At 36.7% G+C, this 16,157-nt stretch overlaps 1 protein-coding gene across 9 annotated transcripts in view; it reads right to left on the bottom strand.

The window, feature by feature from the left end:
• The window catches only part of ANO10 (anoctamin 10), a 222,547-nt gene that overhangs the window by 194,208 nt on the left and 12,182 nt on the right, over positions 1-16,157 (bottom strand). For 6 of the 9 annotated variants that reach the window (XR_014310393.1, XR_014310394.1, XM_082725973.1 and 3 more), the window contains exon 4: positions 15,044-15,178. The exons of the other annotated variants lie outside the window; for them this stretch is intronic. Coding sequence is in view for 4 of the 6 variants with exons in the window: in XM_082725973.1 (XP_082582099.1) it covers positions 15,044-15,178 (135 nt within the window). In the remaining 2 variants the exon portion in view is untranslated. The remainder of the gene's footprint in view (positions 1-15,043; positions 15,179-16,157) is intronic. 9 annotated transcript variants of the gene reach the window in all.

The raw sequence follows: 16,157 nt of genomic DNA, 5'->3' as shown, positions 1-16,157 counted from the left end.
AAACATAACACTAAAGAAAACCAGGAAATCACAAGGGAATAAGCAAGAGAAGAAGAAACACAGAAGAACTACAAAAACAATTAATAAAATGGCAATAAATACATACCTATCAATAAGTAAATATAAATGGACAAAGTCTGCCAAGTGTACCCAACTGATATAGGGTGACTGAATGGGTAAATAAATGAGACCTATCTATATGCTATCTAAAAGAGACTCATTTCAGATCTAAAGACTTGCACAGATTAAAAGTGAAGGGATGAAAAAAGATATTCCATGAAAATGAAATGAAAAGAAAGCTAGAGTAGCAGTACTTATGTCAGACAAAATGGACTGTAAAACAAAGACTATATAACAAAAGGGCCCTACATAATAATAAAAAAATCAATCCAAGAAGAGGATATAACAATTGTAAATACCTGCGAACCCAACATAGAAGCACTTAAGTATATAAAGCAAGTATTAGCCGCCAAAAAGGGAGAAACTAACAATAATACAATAATAGTAGGGGACTTTAATGCTCCACTTACACAAATGGGTAGATCATCCAGGCAGAAAATCAATTTAAAAAACAGTGGCCTTAAGTGACACATTACACCAGATGGATTTAACAGATACATACAAAAAATTTCATCCCAAACCAGCAGAGCACATATTCTTTTGAAGTCCATATGGAACATTCAACAGGATAAATCACATATTAGGGAACAAAATAAGTTTCAATAAATTGAAGAAGACTGAAATCATATCAAGCATCTTTTATGACCACAATCGTATGAAACAATAAATCAACTACAAGGAAAAAATGAATATGTATCTGTATACACAGAGGCTAAACAATACACTAATAAACAACCAATGGTCAATGGATCAATGAGAAAATTAAAAAAAAAAAAAACAAGCAAACACTAAAAAACCCCTTGAAACCAATGAAAATGGAAACACAGTGTCCCCAAATCAGTGAGACTCAGCAAAAGCAGCTGTAAAGGAAGTTTATAGTAGTAGAGGCCTCCCTCAAGAAACCAGAAAAAATCTCAAATAAAGAATCTACCCTTACATCTAGATAAACTGGAGAAAGAACAAAGCCCAAAGTTAATAAAAGGAAAGAAATAATAAAGATCAAAGTGGAAATAAATGAAATCGAGATCTCAAAAATAATGGAAAAGATCAATGAAACTAGTAGCTGGTTTTTCAAAGGATAAACAAAAATTATAAACAAGAAGAAGAAGAAGAGGAGGAAGGAATAGGAGGAGGAGGGAAGGAGGAGGGGATGAGAAGGGAGAGGAGGGGGGAGAGGGAAGAGGGGGAGGGGGAAGGGGGGAGGACATGGGGAAGAAGAAGAAGAAAGGAAGGAAGGAGGGAGGGAGAGTAGAGAAACCAAATAAATACAATTAGAAATGAAAGAGAACTTATAACTGACAAAACCACAAAGGATTATAAGAGACTACTACCAACAGTTACATGCCAACAAACTGGACAGCCTAGAAGAAACTGATAAATTCCTGGAAACACTCAATTTTCAGGGAAAACTGAAATAGGAAGAAAGAGAAAATCTGAACAGACTGCTTACTGGTAATGAAACTGAATCAGTAATCAAAAAACATCCAACAAAGAAAAGACCAGAACCAAACAGCCTCACAGGTGAATTCTACCATTTATTTTTTTAAAGATTTTGTTTGTTTGTTTGTTTATTTAGAGAGTGTGAGCAGGGCAGGGGGTGGAGGTAGAGAGCAGAGGGAGAGGAAGGATCTCAAGCAGACTCTATGCTGAGCACAGAGCCCAACAAGGGGCCCAGTCTCACAACTCTGAGATCATGACTTGAGTCGAAATCCAGAGTCGGTCACTAAACTGACTGAGTCATCCAAGTGCCCCTCTACCAAACATTAAAAGAAGATTTAATACCTATCTTTCTCAAACTATTCTAAAAATTTCAAGAGAAAGGAACACTTCTAAATTCAATGAGGCCAGAATTCACCCTGATACTAAAACCAGACAAAGATTCTACAAAAAAAGAAAATTAAAGGCCAGTATCACTGATGAAAATATAGGTAAAAATCCTCAACAAAATATAAGCAAACCAAATTCAATAATACGTTAAAAGGATCATATATGATAATCAAATGGAATTTATTCCAGGGATGAAAGGATGGTTCAATATCCTCAAATCAGTCAATGTGATATACAACATTCATAAAATGAAGGATAAAAATCATATGATCACCTCAATAGATGCAGAAAAAGTATCTGATGAATTCTACATCCATTTATGATTTTTAAAAACTCTCATAAAATGGGTGTTGTATATATCAACATAATAAAGGCCACATGTAACATAAAACACAAATAATATCAAACTCAAGGTTAGGAACAAGACAAGGATATCCACTTTCACCACTTTTATTCAACATAGTATTAGAAGTTCTAACTGCAACAATCAGACGGCAAAAAGGAATAAAAGGCATTCAAATTGGTAAAGGGGAAGTTAAATTGTCACTATTGGCAGATAGCATAAAATTATACATAGAAAAACCTAAAGAATCCACCAAAAACTATTAGATTAAATGGATTCAGTTAAAATGAATGAGATAAAATTAATACATAGAAATCTTTTGTGTTTTTATACACTAATAGCAAAATAACATGAAGAGAAATTAAGAAAACAATTCCATTTACAATTACATCAAAAATAATAAAATACATAGGATTAATTTAACAAAGGAGGTGAAAGACCCATACTCTGAAAACTCTAAGTCACTGATGGAAGAAACCGAAGATAACACAAATAAATGCAAAGATATACCGTGCTCATGGATTGGAAGAATTACGATTGTTAAAATGTTCATACTAACCAAAGCAATCTAAATTCAAGGCAATCACTATCAAATACCAATGGCATCTTTTTCTCATTTACTTATTTTTATTTTATAATTTTGCATATTTTAGTAGCTCCCCCAAATCCTTTTTAATTTTATTTTTGTTATTTTTTATTATATTAGTCACCATACAGTACATTATTAGTTTTTGCTGCAGTGTTCCAAGATTCATTGTTTACATATAACACACAGTGCTCCATGCAGTATATGCCCTCCTTAATACCCATCACCAGGCCACACCATCCGTTCCCCCTCAAAAAACCCTCAGTTTGTTTCTCAGAGTCCACAGTCTTCCATGTTCATCTCTCCCTCCAATTTCCACTCCCCTCTTCATTTTTCCCTTCCTTCTTCTAATGTACCAATAGCATTTTTATAGAACTAGAACAAATAATTCTAAAATTTGGATGGAACCACAAAAGACCCCAAATAACCAAAGTTATCTCTTTTTTTAAAGATTTTATTTATTTATTTGAGAGAGAGAGAGACAGAGATAATGAGAGAGAGAGAGAAAGTGTATGAGCAGGGAAGCAGGCTCCCTGCTGAACAAGAGCCCAATGTGGGGCTCAAGCCTAGGACCCTGGGATCATGACTTGAGTCGAAGGCAGATACATAACCAAATGAGCCACCCAGGCAAGCTCATAACCAAAGCCATCTTGAGAAAGAAGAACAAAACTGGAGGTATCACGTTCCCAGATTTCAAACTATACTACAAAGCTGTTATAATCAAAACAGAATGGTACTGGCACAAAAACAGATATGTAGATCTATGGAACAGAATACAGAGCCAGAAATAAAGCCATGCATATATGGTCAGATAATCTACAACAAAGGAAACAAGAATACACAATGGGGAAATGACAGTCTCTTCAACAAATTGTGTTGGGAAACCTGGTCAGCTACAAGTAAAAGAATGAAATTGGATCAATGGATCGATTTCTTATACCATATACAAAAATAAACTCAAAATGGATTAAACACTTAACTCCTACATTGGTCTTAGCAATATTTCTTTGGTTCTGGCTCCTCAGGCAAGGGCAACATATGCAAAAATAAACTATTGAGTCTATATCAAACTTAAAAACCATTGTACAGCAAAGGAAGCCATCAAGAAAATGAAAAGGCAACCTACTGAATGGGAGAAGACACTTGCAAATGATATATGTAATAATGGGTTAACATCAAAATATATAAAGAACTCATACAATGCAGCAACCAACAAAATAAAACAAAAAAATCTGATTAAAAAATGGACAAAGGACTTGAACATTTTCCCAAAGAATACATACAGAAAACCAACAGACACATGAAAAAATGCTCAGTATCACTAATCACTAGGGAAATTCAAATCAAAATGACAATGACATGTGTCATTGTGTCCGAGCAGCTAGTGTCAAAAAAGACAAAAAATAATAAGGGCTGGCAAGAATATGGAGAAAAAGGAACTCTTAAGGACTGCTGGTGGGAATTTAAATTGGTGCAGCCACTATGGAAAACTGTATGGAGTTTCCTCAAAAAGCTAAAATAGGAATTACATAACATTCAACAATTTCATTTCTGGCTAAATACCTAAAGAAAATGAAAACACTAATTCAAAAAGATAATCTACACTTCTATGTCCATTGCAGCATTATTTACAATAGCCAAGATATGGAATAAACCTAATGCCTATGGACAGATGAATGAATAAAGAAGATGTAGTATATAAACACACATACAGTGGAATATTACTCAGCCATAAAAAGGAAAGAATGAAATCTTGCCATTTGCAACAACATGGACGGACCAAGAGGGTATTATGCTAAGTGAAATATGTCAAACAGAGAAAGACAAATACCAAATGATTTCACTTATCTGTGGAGTCTAAAAAGCAAAACAGGAACACCCAGATGGCCCACTTAGTTACGTGTCTGACTCTCAATTTCAGCTCAGGTTATGATCTCGGGGCATGAGATGGAGCCATGGTGTTGGGCTCTGCACTGGGTGTGGAGCCTGCTTAAGATTCTCTCCCTTTCTCTCTGCCACTCTCACTCCTCCCCCTGGCCTCATGCTTTCTCTTTCAAAAAAAAAGCAAAACAGATGAACAAAATCAAACAGACTTATAAATCAGAGACCAAACTGGTGGTTGCCAGAAGGGAAGGGGATCAGGGATAGGAAAAACAGGTAAAGGCAGTTAGGAGGTATAAACTCTGTTATAATTAGAAAGTCATGGAGATATAAAGTACAGCACAGGGAATATAGCCAATAACATTGTAACAACTTCATATGGTGACAGATTATAACTAGACTTATATTGGTGAACATTTTATAAAGCAAATAAATGTCCAGCCACTATACCATATACTTGAAATTAATAAATATTGTATGTCAACTATATTTCCATCAAAATAAATAAATAAATAAATAAATAAATAAACAACCTAAACCAAGATTCCTGCCTTCAAGAATGCCTGAATAGGGTGCCTGGGTGGCTCAACCCTTAAGTGTCTGCCTTCGGCTCAGGTCATAATTCCAGGGTCCTGGGACTAAGCCCCGCACTGGGCTCCCTGCTTGGCGGGAGGCCTGCTTCTCCCTCTCCCACTCCCCCTACTTGTGTTCCCTCTCTTGCTATGTCTCTCTCTGTCAAATAAATAAATAAATAAAATCTTTAAAAATAAAAAAAAGACTGCTAATGTTTCGTTGTCAAATACCAGGAGTCTTACTATTAAAGCTATTTATTGATTAGCTAAACAAAGCAAAATCTAACTGAAGGGAAGTGATAACTAACCTAGTTTATAGTCAGACCTCGAAATTAAATAACACAACAAAATACTAACACAGTTGCTTCTGTCTTTGGCTAATTAACACATGTTTACTTCAAAAGCAACAACAAAGACTCTCTCATGTCTCCTTACAGTGTTTCTGTGCAGGTCATGTTGTCTCCAATCCAGAAGAGGGATGATGAGCACACAGAGCACCCACAAGAGGCGAAGCTGCTGCCATGCCCCAGCACCCTATCCCAGGTCCCACTGCACTCAAATAGTCAGGTGTGAACACACCACTCGTGTCTCAATAAGGAAAAAACTGCTTCTCAGAAATAACCTGTGCTTTCAAACCTGTGCTTTATATTCCTGTATTGTTTTAATCTGGCTTAATAGAAAAACTGCATGTATGCACCAAAACACAGTACATGTATGTGTGCATATGTCTATGTGTGTGTGTGTGTCTGTATGTCTGTGCGTGTGTGTGTATGGTGATGCACCCAGTGGTAGATGTATTTATAGAGAGAAAGAGAAATATATATATATATATGTATATATGTATTAATAGTTTAATCTTCTTATATACATGCCTGCTACATGATATTTACTTGAAACTTTATTACTCTTATAAGGTCTATTAATAATATTAGAAGACAAATTATATCTGACCACTCTATGTGTAAACAGAAGATATTCAGAAATAGTTACTATAATGTCCCAAAAGAATGACAATATAAAACTAAAGATGAGCTGTGCCATCTCCCATCAATCAAAACATGATAATCTTCTGACAGACATTTTGAAATAGAGCTTTAACCTAAATAGCATCCCTTAAGATACAGTTAATATATAAGAAATTTCCAGCTCCCTTAACTCCTTTTTCTAAAGAAAATCTTTCATTGTGTTACTTGCGTGATTGTTAACTATTGGGAACCAACAGGAGAAGGCAGAGTCTTTGAGTGATCTCAGCTCACAGAGAAAACCAAGATGAATGTGACAAAGACACATGTAGAGACACACTTTTAGACGTCCATCCACATTGCTCGCTGTGAGACAAGGGAGAGCCTGACAGCAAGCACCCAGGACCTCCTAATTGGCTCAAGGTCACATTCACCCCAACAACAGTTGCCATCTACTTAATGCAAGCTATTAAACCAGAATGTTGTGGCAAACAAAATCACAATCATTGCATGTAAAATCAAATTAAACCTGCAATAGCAGGGAGAGTTTCTCATGAAAGGCCTGGCTAGCTCTCACAGTGCTGATGGGATCACAATGAGCAGGTTACAGTCTCTGCTCCCAATTAGCTGTGGGAAAGAGGACACCCAGGGAATGTCTCCCGTGAAACTGAAAGGCCAAAAAAGATGGTGGGTGGGGGGAGGACCTGAGTGGCTGTTAAGCGTTTGCCTGCAGCTCAGGTCATGATCCTGGGGTCTGGGCTTGAGCCCTGTTGCATGGTAGGGGAGGGTGAGGGTTGGGGGGAAATCCCTGCTCAATGGGGAGCCTGCTTCTCCCTCTGCCTCTCATGTTCTCCCTCTCTCTCCTTCACAAATAAAATCTTAAAAAGAAAAAAAGCTTTTCCACTTATTGCTATGGATTAACTTCATGGAACTCTAAGATTTTAGGTTACTCTGAGTTTTATTAGCTCTAATAATTGCACTCTGAAAACAGTTCACACTTTATAATTATCCATAGCCCATACATATATCTCATTTCTTCTTCAACCAAATATTATGATAAAACACAGCATTTTAGGGATCACATTTTTCAAATATATAAAGGAAAACAAAATGCAGATTTTGAAAATTCAGCCTTGACAAGGGAAATATGATTCTTACCTCAGATGTATAAAAAATTTTCAAATGACCATGATGAGATGATTTTATTGTCTTTATATGTATTACCAAAAAGAAAGAAAGAAAAAGAGGAGATCCTTGTTTATAAAACCCCCATCCTGCCAGCAAGAAAATTATTTCTATTACAGCTTTAGAACACCAGACAGGGCACCTATACACCCTAGAAAAATCCATTTACATATATTCCTTTCAAGGTTTTCATTCAGTTGAAAACTTCTCTCTGAAGCAGCTGGGAGAATTTGGAAAACTGCTGCTCCAGAGACCCATGTGGTGGGAATGCACACACAGTCTCTGTCCCAGCCACAGAAAGAGGATGTACCTGTGCAGAAGCTAGCAGAAGGAAGCAAGGACTTCCACATAAGAATCTGAATGTGGATAAACAGGAAGAAATGGGAGGCTGACATTAACAACAAGATGGTGCCTCAGTCTGTTTTGTACCCAGCTGTGTCTTATTTCCACTAAGAGATTAAGAAAGATTTAAAATTCTGGAAAGGCACCAAAATACTGCCTGAATACAGAATGTGGAACTCCTGGTAACAAAGAGTGGTAGAAAGACACCTCTGCCCTGTTCTTGCTCATGATAAAAGTTAAAAACAACAAAGGAAACAGGACAGATAAAGGGAAACACCTATCTTTGATGAAACTAGAAAAACACTTATAAATCCAAATCACAAACCATGAGACAAGGCTTTAAAAGTCAGCCCAGGCTAAGCTAAGAGCATCCATGCCTCTGCACAATGGGGTCAAGGAGGAGAGGGCAGGTTTCTCCTGGACATTGAAGAGTGGGGACTGCCCCACTGCCCAGATGTGGACAAAAAAGACCCATGGTGGATCCCTGAACTGCATCTACTGGAAAAGATAGTGGTCTGGAAGTACAAGGGCTCTCTAGAAAGTAAGTAATAACCACAAGTAACTGGCATAAAACTATGCAGAAATATTACAGGGAAAAGGAAACCAGAAACAAAGGCAGAGAAGAAACACAGTAGAAAATTTCACAGCATTGAGCAGTGAAAGCCTATGAAATTAAAGAAATGAAAGTAAGTCATTTCCCTGAAATTAAAACCCAAAGAAGAGCTATAAGAGCTGAAGGTGAGAGCTCAGAAAACTGATTTAAAACACACATAAAACTCCTACAGATGCAAAGTCATAATTAGAGCTAACAGGAAATACTGAAAACATAGCCAGGAAAATGGTAGACAAGCCTAAGAAAATTACACAAAACCTTAAATATATTTCAGAGAATATTTAAGAGTCCATATACACATAACTGGCTTACCTAAAGACAAGAAGAAAGTAAATACAACCAATAACTCATAAAAGTTTACTGAAAAAATTTCTTCTGCAATCATGGTAATCTTTTTTTTTTTTTTTTAAGATTTTATTTATTTATTTGACAGAGAGAGATCACAAGTAGGCAGAGAGGCAGGCAGAGAGAGAGAGGAGGAAGCAGGCTCCCCACTGAGCAGAGAGCCCGATGCGGGACTCGATCCCAGGACTCTGAGATCATGACCTGAGCTGAAGGCAGCGGCTTAACCCACTGAGCCACCCAGGCGCCCCAATCATGGTAATCTTTAATACACACATTGAAAAAAATATATGTCCAACAAAAACTGCTACAATATAATCAATATCAAGATATATGCATATAACTAGGAATGTAGACAACTAAGAATCAGTACCTACATTTGGATTTCGTGACACATCCTGCAAGCCATACAGATCAACAAGAGAACAAACAAAAGCATCCATAGCACATACCTACAGCATAACTCAGAGACAGGGGAGTCCACAAAATCCAGTTCACATGTAAATTAGACAATAAATGACCAAAAACACATTCTTCTCAAGTGCACATGGGACACTTTCCAGGATAGATCAGTCATGTGTTAGGCCGCAAATTAAGTCTCAACAGATTTACAAATACCTCTCATAAAAAGTATCCTCAGACCACAATGGAATAAAATTAGAAATAAGTAACAGAAGGAAAGCTGAAGAATTCACAAATGTGTAGAAATTAAAAAACTACATTTTTAAACAACAACTAATGGATCAAAGAAGACATCACACAGGAAATTAGAAAATACTTAGAGATGAATGAAAACAAAAACACAACAAAACTTAGGAAACACAGAAAAAAAAGAGGAAATTTGTGGCTAAGGACCTCAAATGAACAAACTAATTTAATTAAGAAACTAGAAAAAGGAGAACAAACTAAAACCATAGCCAGCAGAAGGAATGAAATAATAAAGATTAGAGCAGAGATAAACAAAATAGAGGAAAGAAAGACAATAGAAAAGACTAAAGGAATCAAAGGTGGTTTTTGGAAAAGATCAACAAAATTGACAAATACTTTGATGGATGAACTAAGAAAAAATGAGAGATGACTTAACTTACCAATTACTAAGATCAGAAGTAGAAATGAGGACATTACTACCAATTCTGCAGAAATAAAAAGGATTGTAAGAGAGTGCTAGTAACAACTACCTAACAACAAACTAGGTAACCCACATGAAATGGACAAATTCCTATAAATACAAAAGCTACCATGAAAAACTATGAGAGGTCAGAAGAAATAGAAAATCTGATAATTAGTAAGGAGACTGAATTAGTAAGGACACTGAAAAATCTCCTGACAAGGAAAAACCCTGGACCTGACAACTTTGCTGGTGAATTTTACCAAATACTTAAAGAACTAATACCAATCCTTTTCAAACTTTCCCCCAAAGCTGATGAGGAACACTTTTTTGTTGTTGTTGTTGTTGTTTATTTTTTAAGAGATTTTATTTATTTATTTATTTATTTATTTATTTATTTGACAGAGAGAGTGAGCCAGAGCATATAATCAGGGGAAGCAGCAGAGGGACCCGGTGAAGCAGGCTCTCCACTTAGCAGAGAACCCAAGGAGGGGCTTGATCCCAGGACCCTAGGATCATGACCTGAGCTGAAGGCAATTGTTTAACCATCTAAGCCACGCAGGCGCTGCAATGAGGAGTGCTATTAACTCATTCTATGAAGCCAGCATTACCCTGATACAAAGCCAGACAACAATACCACAAGAAAACTACAGACCACCATCCCTTATAAACAATGATGCAAAAATACTCAAAAAAATACTAGCAAACTCAATTTAGCCACACAGTAGAAAGATGAGGCAACAAGCAAGTGGAATTTATTCCTGGAATGCAAGGATAATTCCAGTAAAAGCCTACTGTTATACACCATGTTAACAGAAAGGGGTGGGGGGGACCACATGATCAACTCAACTGATGCAGAAAAAGCATTTAATATGAGTCACCACTTTTATACTCAACAAACTAGGAATAGAAGGAAACTACCTCAACATAACAAAATCCATCTGGGAAAAGCCCATAACAAATATCATACTGAATGGTGGAAGACTAAAAGTTTTTCCTTTAGACCAGGAATATGATAAAGAAGCTCACTTTCACCACTTCCATTCAGCATAGAATTGGAAGTTCTAGCCAAAACAATTAGAGAAGAAAAAAAATGCATCCAAATTAGAAAGGAAGAAGTAAAATTACGTGCTGATGAGCAATATTGTATTTTATGTAGAAAAACCCTAACTTTTCTGTAAAAACATTGTCATGGCTAATAGATGAATTCAGAAAAGTAGCAGGATACAAAATGAATAAATAGAACAATCTGCATTTTATATATTAACAATGAACTATCGGAAAATGTAATTATGGAATGAACTATCTGAAAAGGAATTATGGCAATCCATTTATAATAGCATCGTAAAGAATAAAATAACTAATAAGAATTAGTTATTTTAGTTTTAGAATTTAGTTAATAAGAAATTAACTAAATGATGTACTGTATGGTGACTAACATAACAATAAAAAATTATAAAATTATAAAGAAAAGAAATTAACTAAAGACAAAAGATGCACACAATGAAAAACTACAAAACAATGCTAAACGAAATAAGACGTAAATAAATGGAAACACATCCCATGTTCATGGGACTTAATATTGTTGAATTGTCAATACTATCCAAAGTATCTATAGATTCAATGCAATCTCTATCAAAATCCCAATCAAGCTTTCTGCAAAAATAGAAAAACCCATCATAAAATTCATATGGAATTTCATGGGACTTCAAAACAATCTTAAAAGGAAGAAAAAAATTCCTGAATTTAAAACTTACCATAGGGGCACCTGGGTGGCTCAGTGGGTTAAAGCCTCTGCCTTCAGCTCAGGTCATGATCCCAGGATCCTGGGATCAAGCCCTGCATCGGACTCTCTGCTCAACAGGGAGCCTGCTTCCCCCTCTCTCTCTGCCTGGCTCTCTGCCTACTTGTGATCTCTCTCTGTCAAATAAATAAATAAAATCTTACAAAAAAAAAAAAAAAAAACTTACCATAAAGCTGGAATGCTGAGTGGCTCACTTGATTAAGCAGCTGGCTCTTGGTTTTGGCTTTGCTCAGGGTCTTGAGATCAAGCCCCATGCTGCACTCCACTCTCAGCATGGAGTTTGCCTGAGATTCTCTCCCTCTTCCCCTCTCCCCCTTGGCCCTTCTCCTGGCTTATGCAAATTCTCTCTCTCTCTCTTTCAAATAAATAACTAAAATCTTAAAAAAAAAAAAAATGAACACAAAGCCACAAGAACAAATATAATGTGGTACTGGCATATAGACATATAGACCAATATAAACAGAGGTCAGAGACAAACCCTCACATACATGGTCAAATGATTTGTGCAAGGGTACCAAGGCCATTCAATGGGGAAAGGGTGGTCTTTCCAACAAATAGTACTGGGAAAACTGGATATCCACACGCAAAAGAATAAAACTCAATCCTTAAAAATAAATAAATAAAAATAGAAAATAAATTGAACCCTTACCTAACACCATAGAGAAAAGTTAACTCAAATGGATTAAAGACCTAAATATAAAACCCAAAACTATAAAACTCCTAGAAGAAAATATAGAGGAAAAGCTTCATGACATTGGATTTGATTGCATGACATTGGCAATAATTTCTTAGATATGACACCAAAGGTACAGGCAAAAAGAAAAAATATGTTAAGTTGGACTTCATGAAAATTTTAAAATTATATACATCAAAAGACAATATCAACAAAGTAAAAAGGCAATCCATGAAATAGGTAAAAATATGTGCCATTCATATATCTGATAAGGGATTAATATCCAGAATATATAAAGACTGTCTAAAACTCAACAACAAGGGATGCCTGGGTGGCTCAATTGGTTAAGCAGCTGCCTTCGGCTCAGGTCATGATCCCAGCGTCCTGGGATCGAGTCCCACATCGGGCTCCTTGCTCCGCAGGGAGCCTGCTTCTCCCTCTGATTCTGCCTTCCACTCTGTCTGCCTGTGCTCGCTTTCGCTCGCGCTCTCTCTCTGACAAATAGATGAAATCTTAAAAAAAAAAAAAAAACTTAAAAAAAATAATAATAAAATAAAACTCAACAACAAAAACAACCTGATTCAAAAATGGGCAAATGATTTGAAAAGACATTTCTCCATAGAAAATATACGAATGGCCAATAAGCACATGAAAAGACGCTCCACATTACTCATCATCAGGGAAATGAAAATCAAACTAAAATGAGACATCATCTCACCGCTATTGGAATGACTACTCCCAAAATATCAGAAAATAACAAGAGTTGGCCAGGATATAGAGAGACTGGAACCCTTGTGCACTGTCAGTGGGAATGCAAAATGCTACAACCACTGTGGAAAACAGTATAGAGGGTCTTCAAAAAATTAAAAATAGGTGCACTTGGGTGGTTCAGTTGGTTAAGCGTCTGCCTTCAGCTCAGGTCATGATTTCAGGGTCCTGGGATCAAGTCCCATGTCAGGCTCTCTGCTCAGTGGAGAGTCTGCTTCTCCCTCTCCCTGTGCCCCCCACTCATGCTCTCTCTCTCGCAAATAAATAAAGTCTTTTAAAAAATTAAAAATAGAAATATCATATGACCCAACACTTCCACTTCTGGATATACACCCAAAATAATTAAAAGCAGGGTCTTGGAAGGATATTTGCGGACCATGTTCATAAAAGCATAATTCAAAACAGACAAAAGGTGGAGACAACCCAAGTGTCCACAATGGAAGAGTAAACAAGCAAAATGTGGTATATACATACAATGAAATATTATTCAGCCTTAAAAAGGAAGGAAATTCCAACATATGCCACAACATAGACAAACCTAATGAATATAATGCTAAGTGAAATAAACCAGTCACAAAGAGAGAAATACTGTATGATTCCACTTATTTGAGATACTTAGAGTAGTCAAAAAGAAAGTTGGTTGATTATGCCAGAGTCAGAGGAAGAAGGGAGGGAGACTGATTGTTTAATGGATACAGACTTCTGGTTTTACAAGATGAAATGAGCTCTGAAGAGGGATGGTAATGATAGTTGTACAATATTATGAATATATTTACATTGAAAATCTCTTAAGATTTTTAAACTTCAATCTTCAAATTTTATGTTATGTGTACTTTATCACACTAAGAGAAAGGCAGCTAGTTAAGAGATATACCACCATACAAAGTGGGTGATCTATGATTTCATCTTGGTTTGATCAAACCAACTCTATATATTTGGGGATAACTGAGAAAATCTGAAATGGACTGGTTCTTGGGCATCTGTCCTCCCAGGGCTTGGGGCCGGGGGAGTGGGTAAAGACTGGAAGATAGTATTATGCAGCCTAGAGAACACAGTGACTTACATGTTTAAAGTGCATTTGGACAGCAAAAATGCTCTGAGGCCTTGCCACCACTGGTAGGGGAGCGGTTTGAAATTACACACTGTAGTGAGCACTTCCATCTGCTCAAACTAGTATTCTCACTCAAATGGAATGACACAAAATCACAGAATTGCAAACTGCTGATTTGCATTCAGGTATTATGTCACTTTGTGATTCTTCCTAAGCCTTGCTCCCAAGTTCTCACTGACTGAGATAAGAGCAGATGGAAGGAGGGCTCCAGGAAAAGGTGATGGCTCCTGTTCTCATTCCTCCCCATACTCCCTAGAGTGTCTGGACATAAAGTAAACTTTGCTAAACTTAACATGAGTAATACATGTATGTATTCACACCTAATTTTAAGCTAACTGAATGCTGTGAGACTGCAATTAATAAGTAGCAAACCATACAAAACAAACATATATATATATATATATTTTTAATATTTTATTATTTATTTGACACAGAGAGATATCACAAGTAGGCAGAGAGGCAGGCAGAGAGAGAGGAGGAAGCAGGCTCCCTACTGAGCAGAGAGCCCAATGCGGGGCTCGATCCCAGGACCCTGAGATCATGACCTGAGCTGAACACAGAGGCTTTAACCCACTGAGCCATCCAGGCACCCCACAAAACAAATATATTGATCTAAAGGTACAATATAATGAAGCTCCAGTAGCAAAAGCTATGTTCACACAGAAATAAGTTATTGTAAAGTTCTATGCATTTTTCAGTAAGAGAAAAAAAAAATAAAGCTTTTCTAACTTGTTATTCATGTCTACTAAGAAAAGATAATTGCATTAGAATGTGTATTCATGAAGCTGGTTGATACAATGACTTACATAATGATTTTCCTGGATACAACTTTGCCTGGGGGTAACCAGGGATCATCTTTTCTTCTCTGGCTCTAAGATTTTCAAGCTCATGTTTGATAATGAATTGACATTCTGCCATTGTAAGGAAGTCATTATTGTCATCTAAATGAAAGCAAAAATTTCCAGTTATTTTTCTCATTAATAGCCAAAATAAAATTAATAATATTCATATAACTTGGGATTGCAGAAATGATGATATAAACAAATAACAAAAGGAGTTAGCCAAGTATAAAACTGCTAAATTAAGCAGAACATAAAGCCCCTTAGATATTCTTTAAGAATAAAAATATTGTTTTGCCTTCACATAATACAACTCTTCAATCATTTTACAATGGTACCCTCTTATTCTGCAGTTTTTCTTTCTAGGGTGTTAGTTACCCCATGACTCCCAGTCCAGAAGTGGCTGATCCCCTCCCTCTCACCTATCATCAGAAGGTCAATGGTAGCCTAACACTATGTTCCAATGCCTAGGTCATTCACCTCACCTCATCTCATCAGCTCATCATCACAAGAAGGGTACATACAGTAAAACAAGGCACTTTGAGGGAGAGAGAGAGACCACATTTGCAGAATTTTTATTACAGTAGATTGTTATCATTGTTCTACTTTATTATTGTTGTTGTTAATCTCTTATTGTGCCTAGTTTACAATTTAAGCTTTATCACAGGGATGTGCATATAGGAAAACAGCACATATAGGGTCCAGTACTACCTGCTATTTCAGGCATCCAGTGGGAGGGCCTACAGTACTAGTTCTTATATAATATAGTATAAAAATCCAAATGGCAGCTACTTGCTTGATCTCAACTAATACCAATAAGCAGAAAGCCACATGCTCTTTAATTCTAACTAGGGATGACCTGAAGTTTGGCTGTATGACAAATTCTCCTTCCTCAAACTCACAAGCCTAGGCCTGTCCCTTCTGGCATTAACATCCCACCCATAAATGAGGGAGAAGATAGTCTGATAAGAAAATAGTATTCTGGGGGCACCTGGGCGGCTCACTCAGTTAAATGCCTGCCTTTGGCTCAGGTCATGATCTCAGGGTCCTGGGATCCAGTCGTGTATCACACTCTTTGCTC

This window comes from Mustela nivalis (genome assembly GCF_964662115.1).
Source record: "Mustela nivalis genome assembly, chromosome: 1".
Taxonomy (NCBI): Eukaryota; Metazoa; Chordata; class Mammalia; order Carnivora; family Mustelidae; genus Mustela; species Mustela nivalis.
This window is presented reverse-complemented; position numbering and strand designations above follow the sequence as displayed.